We start from the raw sequence: 20,031 nt of genomic DNA, 5'->3' as shown, positions 1-20,031 counted from the left end.
CTAAAGGAGATTAAAAAGATTAAGATTAAAAAAAGATTAAGATTAAAAAGTCATTTCCTTAGGCTCCTCTGTACTCAGTGGAGAAACAGCCTTTACTCACTTGAAGCTTTTCATTCACCAATATCAGAAACTCCTTACTACTCCTTACTCCAATACTGTTTCCCTTAAACATACTGATACATAGTTAAAACATCTTATACAGTGATGATAATCCTATGTGAAAATTTGATGTAATGCGGAGAATTCTAGTCATTTAGTTATTTGTGTTTTAGTAAAGCCAGTACAAGTCACTTAAAAAAAAAATCCAGCATGACGCGATCTGAATCAAGACTGCAAGAGCTAATACTACTTGTCCTTTCAAGGTAACAATAATACACTTTTCGTAATTGTTTCATGTTTGCAATGTTACATATAATGTGCAAAGAGACACTTTAAAAATGACAGTAAACCCAATAAAGTAAAATCATTTTTAATTCCCTTTTTAAATGTGCATTTGAATTCAATACAGTTCTGTAAGGCACTCTCATAGGTCAAGAAACCAAAACATTCTTTCCAATATAAGGATAGTCATGAGGCAATGGTATGTGCACACAATATAAGCTTTTTCCGTAACTGATTGACAATGAAATCTGAATATCCAGGTTTTGGATGCACTGAAATGTAATGTCATTGCTGTATCATGATACTACTTGAAGCAAATATTGGCACTGTAAATGCTCTCTCATTGGGTTTAGGGGCTTGTATTCTCTTCATATCCCAGTAAAAAATAAACTCTTTAATAAATAAATATATAAAATAAATATATGCTATCTGGAGATGTATAAATAGGTCCATCCTGAATAAAAGTTCCAGCTCCAACTATGATGCATTGACATCTAAGGTCCATCACTGAAGTGAAGACACTAACACTTCATACACAGTTCTCAGGATTTTTTCTTTTTTTTTAAAAAAAACTATTTTACAGTTTATTTCTTTCTATTTCTCCCCGCTGTTATTGGATCCATATGATGTAGATACTTTTTTGGTAACTTATGGACCCTAAGTAATCCAGATGAAATTGAAAAGTTTGTTATTTTTAAGAAAGTCACACTCCAACTTCCCTTTTGTTACTGGCTACCACAGAGTCAGCAAGTTTGAAGGAGGCTGGTCCACTCTCAGCTTTAAGGCTTTGTCTCCTAAATCCAAACACTGGATATTAGAGGTTTGGCCATCACGAAGTAGCTTCTTCAAATCCAGTACCCATGTTCCTCATGCTGGTATTGCCATGAATAAAAGGGCAAGATCAAACAGATCTGGTGTGGTTTTCCTTCCAAGATTCCCTTCTTCCTCAGCTGTAACCCAGCACATCTTTGTACAGTTCTGGAACTCTTTCGGGATCCACAGGTCGGGGCAGGAAATGTGTGAATTTCTGGTGTCTCTTGGACCTTGCCCCATCTCTAGGAGTACCGTCTTTATTAAGTGCTACAAAGTACCGCCGCCCCGAATCTCCATGTTTGTACACATTGGACGAGTAAGTGTTGTACCAGTTTTCCTCAAACTGTTCCCTGAAGATGCACTCAGGAGTTAGTTTCTCCTACAGAAAGAAACAAAGAAAAATAAGTCAAGCTGTTGCTAGATATCTGAACACACTTGAAAAAATGATAAAAATAAACAAAATACCATAGGCTTTGTGCTGCCTTATGGTTCATTTGATTTTTAACAAATCAAACCCAAGAAGAATATGTAGACTCAACATGGAGTTTGGCAGGCTAATTTATCCTTTTTTCATCTAAAACCTGGACATGTACATACAAAATTTTGGGTTTAAACATGCCTTAGATAACTCCCTCTCTAAGAAGTCATCAATAGTCTAGTTTAAGTGCCAGCAGTATGCCAGCAGGTCACCATTTCATATTTGTTCAAAGCACTGATTGTCACCCCATTTAAAGCCTTCACAATACTTCTAGGCCAAAACCCATTATGGATTCAGATGATTAATGAGGAAAGTCACAAATTATAACATGCACTTTTCTGCTTTTTTAGAGAAGGTATTAATCGCTTACAGGTAAGCAATAAATCAGTCAGTCCCAGAAGCATTAGAAACAGAAGTGATGAACAACAAAATGAAGAGGCATTAACTGGAGAGACACAATAACTTCTCTCTAAATGTTTTAAGATTTTGAAGGAGAAGAGTCTGAGACCCTAATAGTACTGGAAAAATTAAAGCTTGTATTTTGCAGCCATGTGTTGAAGTTATTAAACATATACAAATCAACTGTAATAAGTACAAGCTTAATTTCATTCTTAAGCACAAGCATTCCAGAACTGGGATCTCCAGGTACTGCCAACACTTTTGCACCATACCGATTTTTCAAATAAGAGTGGTACCTAACTGCGACACATGGTATTATCCTTTTTTTCCCAGCTCTTGAAAATATGCTTTTACATTAAAAACTGGTACCTGGAAGCACCCTCTGGTGATTAGCTATTTTTGTCTTTAAGATGAATGTTTCTCTTCAGTTCTCTGCATCTAGGACAGAGAAACTTTTGCCGTCAAATCTTTAGTATCCAAGGCCATACACCATACACTCTAAGAATTTATTGTTTATTCCAACAGGAAAAGATGTCAGTGTTTTAAAAGTTAAGAGTGCCTCAGTTAGACACTAGAGGTGTTTGCACAGTGCTAATAAGTGAATCAAAACGTCAACATGTACAAGCTGACGTGAAAGTAGTACTTACAGAGCCATAGAGTTCTCCCTTCTCGTTCATTCCAAGGTAAAGGCCACTGTCCACACCTCTGATACTGACGAGTCCCACTGCCACACTGATGAATTCAAGGATACCTGATATCCAAAGGAAAAAAAAAAGACAATAAGAGGTTGTTTTAAGTCAACTCGTGTGACAAAAATCAATAAAGACATCCAAAATGTAGTTGAAAGCAAGTAGAAACAGTACATATAAAAATATGGCCTACTTTTTCTGAAATTTCGAATACTGTATGGAAACATATACAACATTTTCACAGGAAAGCAGCCTGAGAAGCTCATCTAGGTATAAGAATCCTACTTTATTTAAAGAAAGCTTTATATATATATATATAATTGCTTTGATGATAAAAGGTTTTTATTCATCACTCAGGCTAAAACCTTCAGTACTATGCAGTTGCAATCTATAATGATTAGACGTTATTTGCCAAGCTGCCTGCTCAAACATTGGAAGATAGGTTTGGATTACCTGAAAATATACTTTACTTTTGCTATAGTATTATCTTAAAAAAACACTTCCATTATTAGATCGTTTGAATAGAAATCAAAGTACTGATGGGAATTTTATATAACAGAATCTACCCACAGAAAAAAAAAAAAGAAAAAAAAGTATTTGCCAGACATCTTATCTAGCCCATTGGCCCGCACCTCTTGACACAACTTGTAATCTTCAGTGCAGGCTTTTTATGTGCACGAAATATGCCGGTTATTTGCTAATGCTTGGATTATAGAATTATTTATCTTACATTTGCCCAAAATGGGATCCATGTTAATAATTTAAAGTATTTGGGAGACGATGCTCTATTTGAAGCCTGAGATTTGGCAAGCATATGCCAACCGGTTTAACCAATTGATATGCACAGGTTATAGTACATATAAAACATGAAAGAAAGGGAATGTGTGAAGCGGCTTTTTGGAAGTTGTTAACAATGTAAACAGAGCTTCAAAAGAAGCTGGTCTAGAATCATACCCAGGATTTTGCTGCGCAACAGCAAAACCACAAAACAGTAAAAGAAACTCAATCTAAGGAAAGTGGTTTTAAATAGCGTATTTGGTTTTTACAGTGTCCTTTTGTCTATTTGCTGTATTTATGATTTCTCTTTTTCATTCAGGACCAGCTTTCACTGCAAGGCAGACAGATTGTCTGGACTATCCAACAATTTCAAGTGTTTTGATTTTTAATTGAGCTTTGGCAGGTTTCTTAGTTATCTCACCAAGCAGCAAAGAGTATAAACCCTTTACAAAGAGCGATCATTAAAAACTCTATTGCATGTAAATCAAGCTAGCCTTCCAGTTCCTAAAGCACAAAGTCCCAGAAAAAGAGGTGGAGGCATTTTGTCTTTCTGGTATCATTTTCAAAGCCGCTCTTTTCAAGCCTATAATAAGCAGGTGATTCAACCCACAAAGCAACCACATCAGACAGACCTGCAGAGAGCGGTGGTAGAATAAAGGAAGAACATTTCTAAAAAGCCCAGAGAATGTTTGATCTGGGGCTAAGTTTTTTTCTTCTTTTTAAGCAAAGATTTATTTCGTGTTTACACGCTGTAGGAAATCTCCCTTCTGAGGATTCTGCTGACTACCGCTCTCCTGCTTCTGAAAACATCCCCGTGCTATCAAGGCAATTACGAGCCCTTCCAGCGGGCTGTTTTGGCTGTGGGGAGGGCGATAGGAAGCACTTTAATCACCTTTTTACGACTGCTAAATCAATACCCACCGCAACTCGCACGGAGCTGACAGCGGAGGCGCAGCTCCTACTGCTGCCGCTTAGGATTCACCCTGCTGTTGGGTGAAGCGTGCACGCTTTGGGGCTGCCTTCCCCTCCTTTCGGGCTATCGATGGGTCCCTCCGCTCCAACTTTGTGTCCCGTTTAAAAGCAAAGCACCCCACTGCGGCTGAGCCCCCCGCTTGCCACCCGCCCCTCTCAGCGGATGCTCCGCGCTCCCTGCCCCCGGTGCCCGTCTCAGCCACCTGCCCCGACCCCCGCTGCCTCTCCCCGGCTCCTACCGAAGAGGCTGTGGTCCTGGCGGGTGCCTCGCACGCTGCCGTCGGGCAGGATCTGCAGGTGGAAGCCGGTGCGGCAGTAGAGCTGCCGCCTCCTCAGGATGCCCTGCAAGTGCGCCAGGTCCGCGGCCGCCGCCGCTGCCGCCGCCGCCGCTGCCGCCCCTCCGCCGCCCGCCCGCTCCGCCGCCCGCCGCTCTCCCAGCAACGCCGGGCGCTCCCCGGCGGGCGGCAGCAAGAAGTGGGCGCCCACCGGCTGCCCCAAGCCGTCCAGGCCGCCCAGGAAGGGCCCCACGTCGGCCAGCGGAGCCATGGGGCAGCGGGGCCAGAGGGTCGCGGGCCGGCGGAGGAACGGGCGGCGGCTGCCGGGCATGTGGGGGAGCGCGGCGGGGCCGGGCCGGGCCGAGCCGCTGCGAGCCAGGCGGCGGGGTGGCGGCGGCGCGGCCCCGAGCCCGTATATATAGCCCGCGGGCCCCCTGACATATGCTAATGGAGGCCGCGGCGGGGAGGCCGCGTTTGAAATTGTAAACCCCGAGCCCCGCGCATCGCACCTCCAGCACGGCACGGCACGGCACGGCCGGCGGGGAGCGGGGAGCGGGGAGCAGCGGCACGGGTAGGGCACGGGCAGGGCAGGGCAGGGCAGGGGCGGCCCCCGGGCGGGCACGCACAGATAGAGCCGCACACACACATGGGTATACACACATACATATGGACATACATATATACACGTGCACACACACACATGTGTGCACATACATACAGACACATCAAACATGCATGCACATATACATGTACATGTACATATACACACTTACATACACGTATACACACATATACACATACACATACACACATATACACTTATGTGCACATATACACATACATATACACACATATACACTTATATACACATATACACACGTATACGCACACACTTATGTACACACATACACACCACATGTACATGCGCACACATATACACATGCACAGGTGCCTTTGATGCTGGTGGACAGTGCCCAGCCCAAGGCCAGGACCTGGGCAAGGACCAGGAATCAGGGCTAGGACTCAGACTCAGGACCTGGACCAGGACCATAATCAGGACCAGGACCAGGACCAGGATCAGGAAGGAGACTGGGACCAGAATCAAGACTGGGACCGGAATCAGGACCAGGACCGGGACCAGGACCAGGACTGGGACTGGGACCGGGACCAGGACCAGGACCAGAACCAGGACCAGAACCAGGACCAGGACCAGGACCAGGACCAGGATCAAGACCAGGATCAGGACCAAAACCAGGACCAGAACTAGGGCCTGGACCAGGATCAGGACCAGGACCAGGACCAGGACCAGGACCACAACAGGAACCAGAACCGGGATTAGGACCAGAATCAGGATCAGGACCAGAACCGGGACCAGGATCAGAACCAGGATCAGGACCAGAACCAGGTCCGGTCCACAGCGTGGCCCGTGTGGGAGCTGCTGGAGCATTACGTGGACAGGTGCAAGGAGAGGCAGGAGGGAAGAAGGAGAAAGGGCGTTACCTGAGGGTTAGACCTGCCCAGACACACATGAAAGAAAAAAAACACAAAGATCTGACAGCTTTGCTCCCTGTTTCTGAAACGCTAATAAAATGTACATGCATTACCCTTTCCTTTTATCACTTCAGTTACAAGGAGGGGAATTTTTAAAGAAATTGGCATAGTCAGGGAGGTGTTTTCCCCTCTGCAAATTCTCCCTCAATTTAATTTATCATTAACATGACATGAAACTGATCTATGGCGTTTGTATATCAGTCTTAAAAACATAAATGAGCAGGCACGTGGTTTGTAATAAATATTTTCAAAGCTTGCACCCATGAAGAAACAGAGCAAGAGATAGCCCATCTAGTCCATCTTCCTTGGGGTTTTGCAATGGGACCATTACCAAAGTCTGTGAGTGCCACAAATTAATGATCATGTCATATTCAAAAAGCTCCCTGTTATCTTTTCTACGATGTATTAAAAAATGTGGGACCTTGTTGTCCTGTTCCAGCTGAGCATATGCATTTTTCAACACAAAAGCAAAATGATTCACACAGGCAAATTTATTTGTGGAACACATTAATTACTAACAATGATAAAGCAATGGTGTATTAAAACTAAGAACTCAACTTCTGCCTTTTGTGCTGTTATTTTCTATCATATCTAATGAATTTTAGGGCTCAAACTGCATGGCTCATCTTAGTGTTCAAGATGCACAGTGCAATTCCTTGCCAATGTTAAAACAAAGTTTTAAAGTACGAAACGTAAAGATCTTTTGCAGTTAACTCTCTCAGAAGTTTGAGAGAATTGCTTGGCAGTCTAAGGTTTCATTTAAACAAAAAAGTTGTAGAGAATCATGAAAGATTAGTTCTCCAGTCTTGCTCCATGGTCTTTTCAGTCACCGTCTAAATCTGGGAGATCAAATGGATTTGACTGCTTAGCTTTATTTGCTGTGGAGAGTATAGGGCTAATTAATTGGCAGGTGCTTTAAAGCAGGTAATGCTACACCTTTTCATCATTGCAGTCCTAAGTACTGCCCCTGTGTGCACCTGAATTATAAAAAGGCTGCTTTAAAGCAAGTGATTTACTGTGGAGGGATTTAAAACTGAAAAAACTAACGCTAAATACAATGATCAGATAAATCACCTCAGAAGAGAGCACGGGCAGACCTGCTCTGAAGGCAGTTACAGATAGATGTTATATTATTTTACCTTTCAGATAACAGGAGCCTGTCATGTGGTGGGACCCAAAAATCCACCATAATCGAGATTTCAAAGCACATCTGTGTAAACATTATCACATCAGTGTAAAACATCAACCAATGAGCTTTCTCTTTGAACCAAATCTACTTAATTGCAGTGCTAAATCAAAGAAATAGATCAAAGTTGAATAATCTATATGGCACCTATTTCTCGAGTAGCCTGTATGCTGATTTCTCAAATATACCTGAAACGTTTGAAACACGCATCAAGCATTTTTATTGACGTGATGGGTAGGTCAAGATCAAACTGTAATTAGTTCATCACAGCTGCTAAGTTGCAGGACATGCACTCGGATGGTACAGCTAAATATATAGGAGGTGTATTCTGAGCCAAAAGATGCCCCGTTACGGAAAACGTTCCTGGGTCCCAGTGGTACTTCCCAAGCCCTACCAAGCAGAGGGCTCTTCTGCTTAGATGGCACCGAGTGGAGGAGGGTTTTTCTGAAAACAATATCCTCTGCCGTCATCCACTGGAAGACCCTTATGGCTAAATCTTTCCTGTTATATAGTGGGAACATTTTCTGTAGAGTGGAATATATAATGCCGATCTGTTCTGAGTGGAGTCTTTAATGTCTGGGCACTGAACCGGTTATGCTGTTTTATAAAGTACGAGAAAAGAAACAAAAAGATAAGAATTTTTTTTGTTGTTTGCACTAGTCATGTGACAGGAAAAGATAACACTGTAGATTTTTTTATGCACCTTCTGAGACTATACCATGGGAAGTTAAATAATTTTGAAGAGTGTTTTTACAAGAGTGCATTATTGAACTTAAAGTATACAGTGCAATCTAATCAACGTTACGTATACTTCCTAAAGACTGCACTTTCAGCGTCGTTGAACAAATACATATGTGGTCAAGTTTTTATTTCCATAGCAAGTAGCTGGGGCTTCTATAGACAATATAATTACTGTACATTGCCTAAGAATAGCATATTGTCACAGGAAAAACCTAGTGGCTATCAAGGAGAAAACAAGACACCAAAATCTTTGATATGCATACATATGCATAGAGAGAGAGTTCTATGTATCTATCAGGTTGGTCAGAAAACCTTGTAAAACTTTGTCCTGCAATGTATTGTGCCGTTATTAATTTTAGAACTCCATTACAGAAGTGCCATGCCAGCCATAAAATTGTAATCATATTATAAAATAACACTTAACAGAACAAAGGGGGCAGGTGGGTCATGAGTACACAAGAAAGCAAACACTAGGTCGAACAAAAAACACCGAGTAGAACATGAAGAAATTTGTCCAGCTGGAGACATTTGTGTATCATGGTCATTTCCACATTATTCCTAGTCTGGGACCAGAAAGCATGGTTGGCTGATTTCAACAAGAACAGGATGAAGCTACAGTGAGAGCCTTATGGAGTACTGCAAGTCTGAGTGAAGTAAGGTGTATTCTTATACAGGATTTACTAGGAAAAAAAAAAAAAAAAAAAAGAATAAGATAACTTTCAAGGCTGCATGTATAAATAGGGTCATAATCTGATGATGTAAAACCTTTAAAATGCAATACGCATGGACTTAAAATACATCCAGAACCTTTTCTTCTGAATTGCTGAAGTTACAGGTATGTATGCATGTATACATACATATATATATATGTGTAAGTATATCTATGTATAATGAAAAAACCCAGAGGAGGTAAAAGTAATGCTGAAAAAAATAATTTTCCTATAGAAATGAAGTTCTACCTTTCTGGCACCTTCATTTTTCTGTTTGTTTGTTTCTTGAGTGAAAACAGAAATTCTCAGAGCTTTTTAAGATTCATGATTTTATTGCCCATGTGTTTGTAGGTAAACTCTCATGTAAGTGGAGTGGGATAGAGAAGTTACACAGTGAGCTACCTAGGTAGCGAGGAACCTTTACATCCAGTTACATCCACAGAGAACAGACCTTTTCCATATATATCAGCGTCCAAATGTCTTGCTTGACAACTTTCATGTTAGCTCTCTAAGCGGATCACTAAATAAAAAGCACATAGATTTAGATGGTTTCTGAACCTGTGCACATAGGATTATGTGCACAGACAGGTTACAGTTTTTGACTTACTGCACAAATAAATTGTGCTCTTGTTCTTAAGCAAACACTTCACCAGGGAAGTTCTAACATACCCAGACATAAGTATTTACAGATGTGTATTGGTTTTTCTGAAGTGAAAAAAGAAAAAAAAAAAAAAAAAAAAAAAAAAAAAAAAGATTAGCCTAAAGGTGTTATTGAAAAGTCATTAAATTGTGGCTAATCAATTTCAGGGGAACAATATGATCAGAGGGATAACTCATGGTTCTTGTCTACAGTTTTAAGCAACTGATCAGGCATTCAGCAAACAGGTCTACTTTGGGACACTACACTGACCAAAAGATTTCTTTTTCAGTAAAATGGAAAAAGCAAGACTATTTCTAAAAGGTAATTCCATTGCTGAATGATGTCTCCTAATAAGGCAACTAGAACTGAAGAGATCCAAGAGCCACATTCTACAAAACTTTACAAATTGAATGCTTAGTCATGCAACTGCTGAAAAAATACTTGAGTAGACAACTTGGTAGACAACTATATTGCCTTGACACCTGAATACTGTCCTTGTATCATTTAGTACAGAAATGTAGCTCAGATTTGGAGACAAGCCTTTCACTCTGTAAACACACATATACTTACAAACAAAGCAGTAGACATTAAAAAAAATTACTTTTTAATACATTAAAGTAATGTAAACTGGCTAATGAATTGGCTTACAGTATTCTAAAATATCAAAAGAAATGCAGTGACTATCATTCACCCCAGATACCAGCTTTTCCAGACCTATCTTGGTGGTAAATCAACCTTGGACATACATACATTTGTACAAACTGTCAGGTTGCCTGTTGTCAAATAGAGACATAATTCTCCCTTGACAGAATATGGTAACCACTGAACATTTTCTTAGAAATTGAAAATGCATAAATGCCTTAAACATACTAAAGTGTTTATTTATGCATTTTCTGAATTACAATTACGTAACAGATTCACATCTTTTTCATAATAAAATACAAACCCAGCAAAAATTTAGAAAAAAAAATAAATAAAAACTGAAACTTGGGAAGAGCATACTTAAAACAATTAAAGGACAAAAAAATTGAGGCTGCACTTGACCATTGCAAAGAAAGCCATAAGGTGTGCTGTGACTTGAAACGGATGGTCAGACCAGATGATCTTGGAGGTCTTTTCCAATCTTAATGATTCTATGATTCTATGTATGCAGCTTATGGAAATTTCAGTGCAGTATAGGAGGCAATGCAGGTTGTACCATGGAGAATGATGCATCATAAAATGCTTTACAAGGTCATGGCCCATCAGCTCCAAGTAGGGACAAAAGCACGTGCTTATTATTAAGAACTGTTCTTTAACACTCGGTTATGTTTGGGGGTTGACATGGCTGCAGATATGGCAAGTGTTTGTGGTTTCCTTTGGGGACTGATGAGAAGGCCTCAAAACACGAAATTACAAAGGGTAGGAGAAACTCAAGTCTGAGGTCACTTTGAGAGGATCAGTATAAATGCTTGAAAGCTTGTGGGAGAATCTCACTTTTCTGAAGAGAACCTGAGGTATAGAGAGAGTTATTGGAGGAAGAGGTCAGATAGACATGGGGAGGGCAGAAATGTCTAGCCTACTGGTATTTAGGGAATTAAGTAATTAAATTGGGTCCCAACTAAACAACATAGTAAACACTCAAAGAAAAGGAACATTACATGGTTCAGTCAATGTTAAATGACAGCACTGCTCTTTGATGGTTAGTTGCTTAGCTCCCTGCTTCACATTTCACTTGCAGAAACTGTTCCTCTTGTAACCAAGTGCCTCCTATGGACACTTTACAGCACGGTTTCAAAAAATTATGGAATGCCAGCTTCCAATAAAGTTGAAAAACAATGACTTGATACACTAAGTATGTCACAAGCAACACTGTTTAATTCCAGTTTATCTGAAACAAGCCTCACATCTTTAGTTTCAGCAGGCTGCAGATTTTTGTGTAGCTGGTACATCCCCAAGTGTTTCCAACGTTTTAAATGGATCTGGACATTGGTAGGTTTTAAGGGACTGATGGACTCACAGCAGTCTTAATTTTAGTAAGGATAACTAAGGTCAGTGCATATTTTTGACTCAGCAGTAAAAGTGAACAATTTTGATGCTCTTGTCACCTCTAGGCTTCATGCTTGTGACACAAATGAGGTATAGTTGGAAGTAGGGGAGGCCTCATGGCGGCCTGCAGCTCCCTCACGAGGGGAGCGGAGGGGCAGGCGCTGAGCTCTGCTCTCTGGGGACAGCGACAGGACCCGAAGGGACGGCATGGAGCTGGGACAGGGGAGGGTCAGGCTGGGGGTTAGGGAAAGGGTCTGCACCCAGAGGGCACTGGGACAGGCTCCCCAGGGATGTGGTCACAGCACTGAGCCTGCCAGAGTTCGAGAAGCATTTCGACACTGCTGTCAGACACACGGTCTGATTTTTGGGTCCTCGTGGGTCCCTTCCAGCAGGAGATATTCTGTGATTCCATGACTCTACACCGCAACGCCCACGAATAAGCTCCGTCCCCACTCAGGGCGGTTTCCACGCCACCCTGCCGCTTCGCCCTAAGCAGCCCGGCTCTGTGCTCGCAGCCCACCACGGGCACAAACCCCCGCGGCTGCCCGGGGCCGCCCCTCGGGCACCCCTCGCTATGAGCACAGCGCTCGGACTGGCAGGGGCGCCCGGTACCGACGGGGGGGGGCTGCGGGGCGGTGTCGTGCCGCTTCCCCACCCCTTCCCCGCTTCTCGCGAGCTTTCCCCTTCTCCTTCTCCCCCTCGGGGGCTCCGTGAGCCCGTCAGCGGGGCGGAGCCGCGGCCATGGCCGCCCTGCGCACCCTCCTGCGGTGGCGCCGCCGCTTGTGCCCCGCGCCCGGCGCCCAGCCCGGCCGGCGGCTGTGGGCCGGCGGCGGGGCCGGGGCGAGGCGGGGGCGGCGGGAGCTGGGCTGGGCGGCGGCGGCAGCGGCGGCCGGAGCGGCTGTCGCCGGCTACGCGGGGCACCGGCTGTCCGAGCGGCGGCGGGAGCCCCCCGGGGAGCCGGCAGCCGCCGAGGCGGGCGGAGCTCGGGCGCTGCTCCCCATCCCGGTGGCGGCCGCCGCCAAGGAGACGGTAGGTTGGGAGCCGGGCCGCTGCAGGAGCCCGTCCCGGGGCGAAGGGGATGGAGGAGAGGGGGATGGATAGGGCGGGGGGCTGCCCTGCCTCCCCCGGGGGTGCCCGCTGGGCACAGCCAGCGCCTGGAGGCTCCCGCTTTAAACGGTCTTCGGAGCTCTTAATCACCTTCTTTTTTCTTTTTATAAGATATTGTTCTGTAAGGGTAACCGCTGCTGGTAGCACTGAAGCTGCGGTTTGTGCTCCGCGAGAGGTTTGCGCAGAACTTGGGTGCTTGCCACAGGTGCGGTGTCAAGGAGGAGTCGGCATCCCCTCGGAAACTGAAGTTTCCCCCCCCCCCCCCCCATAGGGAGAAAATCCTGCAGGGTGCTGTGCTTAGCATGTGGTGGTGATGTCTGGCTGTCTGTTTTTTCGTTCAAAGTTACAGGCTTGTTAAAATGGCAAGAGCCGTGGTTAGGTGGTTTGGCGGGCTGAGGGCTTCTGAGGTTGAAAATCAGCGGTGCAAGTGGCCCGCTCTCCTTACGTCGAGTTTAACTTATAATATGTGCGGGCACGGGCTCTGCCTTTTTGCATTGGAGGCCTTAGGCTCCGTTATGAACACTGGTCGCAGTTTTGCCTTCGTTATTAGCCAAAAAGCAGTCTCTATAGGCAACGTCATATATGAAGGGAAAGGGAGCCAGATGCTGTTGATTCCTCATCATTATCTTGAGTGTGGTACCAGGGCACAGAGGACCTAAGAAACTCTTTCAGCCTTCCGTGACATTTTGATTGGACAGACCTCTACATCATTTGACCCATCCAGTCTTAATTCTGGGACTTCTTTTGAAGGAAATATGGCTGCTACAACCTTGAAAAATCAGTAAATTTAGTGTGACTTAAAATGAAGAATTTTTTACGTACATAACTTCCAAAGTATTGAGGTTGCAAAGTGTAGAGCTTAGATGTCAGAACTACGGTTAGATTTGAACCAATATAAGATAACGTGAAATAAAATGTGTCTGCTTTCTATACGCAGAAGATTTTTGAATGCTGTAGGGTCGAACAGGGAGGAAAAAAAAAGAAAGAAAAAATGAACGTGCTTATTTTTGTGCGCCTGTGTGAAAAGAGGTTGTAATTATTTCAGGTTTCAGTTGGGTTAACAATAAAATCTGAAGGAGTAAGTTGGAATGTGTCCACTCAGCTTGTGCAGCCAGACGAAATGCTCAGTGACTGATATATTGGCTTTGTGTTCCATCTTTTATTTTCAATGAGAGTTCTCGTTGATTTCAAGTTGCAGATCTTAGTGGTCAGCATTCAGGGGACAAAACATCCTTTCAATTCTGCCCCCCCTACCCATCCTCTCAAAATGAGGATCAAATAAGTGTGAAAGTTTTAATTTGAATTAATGTATTCTTGTGCTTTATCTACCATTGGCTGTTGCCCTGCAGAAGGGTTTGTGTGGCAGCACAGGAATGCCATAGTTTGATACTGGGTCTAGCTGCTCAGCTACCAAGAGTAGTTTGACCGTGAGCTCGGTCAATCTGTGTGCCATTTATGATTGCCCTCAAGAGTTGTGCCTGCTCTTTCATTACAGGTTTCTAAAATACCTCCGTGAATAAAATACCGTGAATGTTGTTCATCGTATTGTGTGATGGTGGTGTGTTGTTGATAAGCTTCCTTCCAGCAGGATGCCCTTCCCAGATGCTTCTTACTTGGATCATTTGAAGTGGGAGGCAGCTGGTGTCTCTGCTCTTGCTTCCTGGTGCTATAGTGAGCTACAGTAGCTGCTAGAAGGAATTGCACTGCTACATGATCTTTGCCTTATGATCTTTGCCTTATGATCTTTGCCTTATCTCTGCAGCTTCATGTAGCAGATGGAAAGGAGTATTCCATCCAACAAAATGAGTATTTTTGGATGAAGGTTTTTGTACACTCACAACTTACTTATTAGAACAACCCTTCAAAAGAACAGTCCTGACATCAAAGTAATCACTGCTTGCAAAACCTGTAATCCTGTCCTCAAAACATGGAATTGATGGAGATTCTTAACAAATTTCAAACATTCTAGTGTGTGCAACGCAAAGTCCATCTCTTCCCATGTATTGGTTCCATTCAACAAATATCTGAAATATTAATTGACAGTGGAAAAAATAGTTTGCAGTTAATGCGCTGTCAACTTGTAACTGAAGACAGTATCACAATGTTTTCAAATATTAAAGTACTTAAATATTAAAAATGGTCAAGAGAATTCAAGATAGGTATGGATGAGGCAGTCATAGCTAGTCCGTAATTCCCACGTTTTCTTTATTTCTTGAGGTAGCTTTTTGTGGAAGTGTAATAGGCAGAACAGCCTTGTTTCATCTAGGCAGCAGAATAGGTTTCTGGTCCTGCTAGATACTGAAGAAGATGTCTATGTTTTGTTTTGTTTTGTTTTGTTTTTTAAAACCTACTTTATTGTGACTTCCCAAGAACAATTTGCAGGCCAGCTGCTTCCAGGTAACATTCACATGGCCTGTGAGAGTTTTGCTTGGTCCTGGTAGTATCGCCACAGGTCGTTTTTCTTCAGGTTCTACCGCAGAGTGCAAATAATGCTTAGGAGTAGTAGAGGAACATTTAGGAATGTGATAGTATCATATCCACCTTGGTAATTAGTTGCTTTGTCCTACTCCTGGTGTCTAGTATTCACTGGTATGGAACCAGTCTTAAGAGAGTTTTGGGATTGCAGGCCTAACACTGATGATTATGTGGATGTTGATGGGGGTACTTTCCCATTCCTGGCCAGTTCAGAAATGAGGTGCATCATTTGAGAGTAATTGAAAAAAATCTGAGGCTCCTGGAGAAAGAGAGTGTCAAAATGGGCTGCAGATCTTTCTGTGCTATGAAATGCTTACAGAATGAAACCTGGTGAGAAACAGAGTTGTGAATTTATGTACAGCCACATAAGAAGTTGCTCTTTGCTAGAAGTCAGATAAATTCTGATATGTGTCACCAACATGGGGCTAATTATGTGGCAAACAGTTTTGCTGTTGAATTCGTTAGCAAAGCCTTCCACTTAATTTCCAGGTCACTTCCATGTAGTGTTTCAGAATCAAGTAAAATTCTGCACCCAGACCTGCTGGTATCATGCCTGAAGGCTTTGGTAAGGACTGGGAGAGCTCCTCTGCGGGTCTAGGAGATGCTTATGCAGAACAGGAAACTCCTTGAGACAACAGGTTTTTTTGATATAGCTTCTCTGTACTGACAACTGAGAATGGTATTAACCCCAGAAGAGCCCTGATCCTAAGATTTCAAACAATGTTCTGTTCATGAAGTATTTACCTTGTCAGGACAGCCGCATATCGTGCTTTTTCAGCACAGTATAGCAGTGCTAGTCTTCCAGTTCCTTGCTTCCATATCCATTACTTCCAGTGTCATTTCTTCAGCTTATTAAATTTTTCTTGGAAATATGAATGATGGCATATTTAGCACCCCAAAGAGATCTCTTCTGTAATTACATTGTCGTTGTGTAAAGGTAGTGAACTCCTTATGTTCAGATGTTTTTATGAAGAGCTGCTGAGAATCACTTCGTTCAGAGGTGACTTGGGAATTAAAAGAGAAGTTGGGGGGAGACAGACAGAGCATTTACTTATCATGATTCCAGGAAAAGGAAGCTGCATGCTTGGGATGTTTCTAGCGGGTTTTTTCCTTCTACCTCAGCAGTACCATGAAACTCTCTCTTTCTCCTTGTGAAAATACTCAAAAGGTCAAGTTTATTTGTAGCAGCACATTTCTGAGTGGATTACATCATATATTTCCAACTCCATGAAATGAAGAAGAGTTTAACTCCAAAAAGTAAGGCAAATGCCCCTAGAGAGTAGGCTCTTCTGCCTGCTCAGAGAGGATGCTGCTTGAAAACGATCCTTTATGCATCTCTTCACAAGGATCACTTGTAGTTAACCTTTTTCCATATGCCTTGTGCATTTCACGCGGGTCAATTGCCAAATGTAGGAAAGTGGTTTGCTCGTTGGCTGATAACATCTGATGCTTTTCACCGTGTAATCACCCTGTGAGGGATAGCGCTTGCCTGCCAGCTGTAACAGAGCCTTGTTGAAGGAAGAGGAACATTTTTCCTCTCAGCATTACTTCTGTGTTTCTCAGGATGTTAAAAAGGGATGACACATGCTTGGGATAGACGGATCCAGCATGTTTCAGTCTCGCACGCGGCGAAGCATATGGACGTGTATAGCAGGGTGTACATGCAGACTGAATCTTCTGGAAGAACTGCTAGAGTTCAAGTAATCTGCCTGTCAGACTTATGTAAGACGGACTGTTGGAGAATATGTCAGTGTAATATTTATTTTGGAGGATTTCTGAAATAGCTGTGCTTATAGATAAACATTGTTACCCCAAGAATTTCCTGTAACAGAATTATATTTGAACAGGGCCCTTTTTACAGCATTTTAAACACATTCCAGCTTCCTATGCTTGTAAATATTTTAATATAATAATGTCCTTATCTCAGAGAAAAGGGATCAACTAACAGAATTGTTGGCTGTGCTACATCTAAGTAGCTGCTAGAAATATAACTTCACTAAGCATCAAAACAATTTTGTCTACTTTGGGATTTTCCCCACACTGGGAACTTGACGTTTAACCTTTTGGCCACCCAGCAAGAAAACAAAATTGTGCTACTTTTATCTACATGGGAGCATATTAAATAAGCCTGAAGTCAAATATAAGTGAAGGAAGTAAGGAGCAGCATTGCTTTGAAAACCTTTTTATTTTAATAATTTGCACAGATTCTCATTGATGGAAGACAGATTACTTTGCAAGCAAAAATTCAAAGAAACTCACTCACTTGAAATAAATTAAAGATTAAACTACTGTAACATAACATATTTGTGACTGCAAGCGAAAGGTGCTCTTAGTAGCAAATGTTGGCTTCTTTAGTTAAAATAGTATCACCTTTATGTCAGTTGGGAAAAGCAAAAGAACACTGATTTGACTTGGAACACAACAAACGTGTGTCTTTTATGATACTGTTGGAGCCATTCACTTCATATACATGTACACACAGCGGGTATGTTTTTTCATGTTTTGTAAAATATTTTGCATTAGCTTAGATATTCTTAGGATCTGAAAATTGAAGCGTTGCTACGGGTTTTGATAATAGATTCTTTTGGATTACGTCTTCTTGTAGGCACCAAGTTTTCTAATTTTCAAATAAAAATCCTGTCTCTGGCATTTAAGCTTGTCTCTATGGGAAAAAATAGATCTTTGGCCACAGAATAAAACTTCATAATTACTGACTTAATGTTCTGTGACTAACACTTGGCAAAGGACGTTTCTTCTCTGTTTTATAAGAGGAAGGGTAATGACTTCATGCTTTATCCTCTGCACCTTACTTCCACTTACCCTGATCATTACCATTTATTGATATTTTCACATAATTTGAGGTCAGAACTATTGTAATGTTTTAATTACCTTGATGTCATTGTGTGAGTTTGTGTCCTGTGTCAGGCCATTTTATGGCAATGTAGAGTTACTGCATGGATTTCACTATAACCATCCAGGTTAATTCACATTATACCAAATTCAGACATCACATCAGTGAGGTAAGAGAGCCAGTAAGACAAAATATATGGGACTAGAAATGGTAATGAAACATGCCTTAAGGCAGTTGGAGTAATACATGGAAATCTTTGGTGAGAGCACTGGACTTCTGAGGCTGTTTGGCTTGGCTGTTCTGGCAGACACAGTATGTGAGCTATGAATACAAAATGGGAGTGAATTTGGGACAGTAATTTTGCTTGATAGAAAGCCTAGATTGCCTTCAGTTAAGTTTTTGCTGTGATTTAAGGGAGAAAATACAGGGGTGGTATCACTCTAAAAGAGATGCTGCATGAAATGTATTCAGAGCTGATTGACTTAAAAGTGCTGAGCGACCTTAACAAAGATGCACTGAAGTTAGAAAGGGGAAGGGCAAAATGATGAGAGGCACAAACTGTTTACAGCTCTTAGTGCTTAGGCTCCTGTGGGAACAGGGAGAAGATAAGACATGGTTTGTGAGAGCTGCTGAGCCTCAGTCTCCCCCCTTTGCATCTACTTGATCAGTTGTGAGATGGAAGGATGGGAATTATGGCTTCTTGGTGTCAGCCACCTTTTTTCTAGCGAGTTCAGTGAAGTAGATTGGTATGTACATGTACAGATAAACAGGAACTTACCTGCTACGCTTAAAATTAAGATAATATTGCTACCAGGAGGTTCATGACATTCTGCTCAAAGGGAATTACCATGTCCAGTTTTCAAAAGAACCATAACATGATGCAAGATCATTGTAGTTTGTAGGTAGGATTGCCCAGAGGATTAGTAAACAGAAGCATAAAAAAAAATCTCCCCTCTTTAGTTTGTCAAAGAGATGTACTTTCATGAAAGGTTTTTTTTTGAAGATTGTTCGTAATTACAGAGAGATTTAGTCTGGATAAGCTCATGAAACTTCAAATAGAAATTGGGATCTTGCCGAATGCTGTTCACTCCCTCACTAACAGTACTTTTCCTGAGGTATTCAATATCTACTCTCTGTGTCTCGTTCCTGTGTCCACAGGATTTGATACTAGTGCTGTTACAACAAGATTGCCTAACCGGGGTGAAAATAACAAATAAATCAATTGAGAACAAATCATGGTGTCACAAAAATTCTCATACTTGCCCCACTGGATTATAATCTGCTAAAGTTGGGGAGAATATATTAAAGAGGCATTGTGATTACAGGTTGAGAATTCCTTAAGTGAATGCCTGTAAAGGTATGGGTTGAGGTAACATTTTAGGATGTCTTGACTTTTTAATTAACATATTAAGTAGTTCCTAACAATTACAGATTCTATGCAAGTAAATTTCATGAATTAATAAGCAGTAATAGAAGAAGGAAAGCTTTCAACAGGAAATCAGGAAAAAAATATATTATTCCCATAGATGGTTTTACTTAGCAGTTTACTAATGCTTGTGCCTAGAGACTTCTGCAGCCAAACCCTGCCTAGACACTTGGACACTTGATAGGTGAGTCCCGTGATCTGACACAGTAAGTTAAACCCTGTATACAGGGCTTTGTTTGAGTTCATGTTAAATCAATAGCATAAACAGCTTGTTCTGATTCTTTCAGGTGAAACCACAAAGTTCATAATAAAGTGGTATTTATATTCCTTAGACTAAAATTATGCTTAAACCTGTGATTTCCCCACCATGCTAACCTGAAGTAGGTGCAGGTTTCTGCAGGAAGAGGTGAAACTGTCTTTTCCATAAGCTACAGATTCCTGTAGCCTAGGTTTTGGAACAAATACTGTGCTTTGGGGATAGATCCAGGATTTTGTCTGGCTAAGAAATAACACCATGAAAACAAAAAAAATT

At 42.1% G+C, this 20,031-nt stretch overlaps 2 protein-coding genes across 9 annotated transcripts in view; one reads left to right on the top strand and one right to left on the bottom strand.

The window, feature by feature from the left end:
- Positions 1–453: 453 nt before the first annotated feature.
- Positions 454–5,157, bottom strand: FGF20 (fibroblast growth factor 20). The gene is made up of 3 exons (XM_068679323.1): positions 4,749–5,157; positions 2,719–2,822; positions 454–1,573 (listed from the first exon to the last, which is right to left on the bottom strand). Exons 1-3 carry the CDS (start codon positions 5,113–5,115, stop codon positions 1,328–1,330), a joined length of 717 nt encoding a protein of 238 aa, XP_068535424.1. The 5' UTR covers positions 5,116–5,157; the 3' UTR covers positions 454–1,327.
- Positions 5,158–12,354: 7,197 nt separating this feature from the next.
- Positions 12,355–20,031, top strand: part of MICU3 (mitochondrial calcium uptake family member 3) — a 47,942-nt gene continuing 40,265 nt past the window's right edge. For 5 of the 8 annotated variants that reach the window (XM_068681506.1, XM_068681508.1, XM_068681502.1 and 2 more), the window contains exon 1: positions 12,355–12,669. In XM_068681506.1, coding sequence (XP_068537607.1) covers positions 12,382–12,669 — 288 coding nt within the window. In that variant the 5' untranslated portion in view covers positions 12,355–12,381. The remainder of the gene's footprint in view (positions 12,670–20,031) is intronic. The other 3 variants (XM_068681504.1, XM_068681501.1, XM_068681503.1) reach the window with 1 other exon arrangement.

This window comes from Anas acuta, chromosome 4 (assembly GCF_963932015.1).
Source record: "Anas acuta chromosome 4, bAnaAcu1.1, whole genome shotgun sequence".
Lineage (NCBI taxonomy): Eukaryota > Metazoa > Chordata > Aves > Anseriformes > Anatidae > Anas > Anas acuta.
This window is presented reverse-complemented; position numbering and strand designations above follow the sequence as displayed.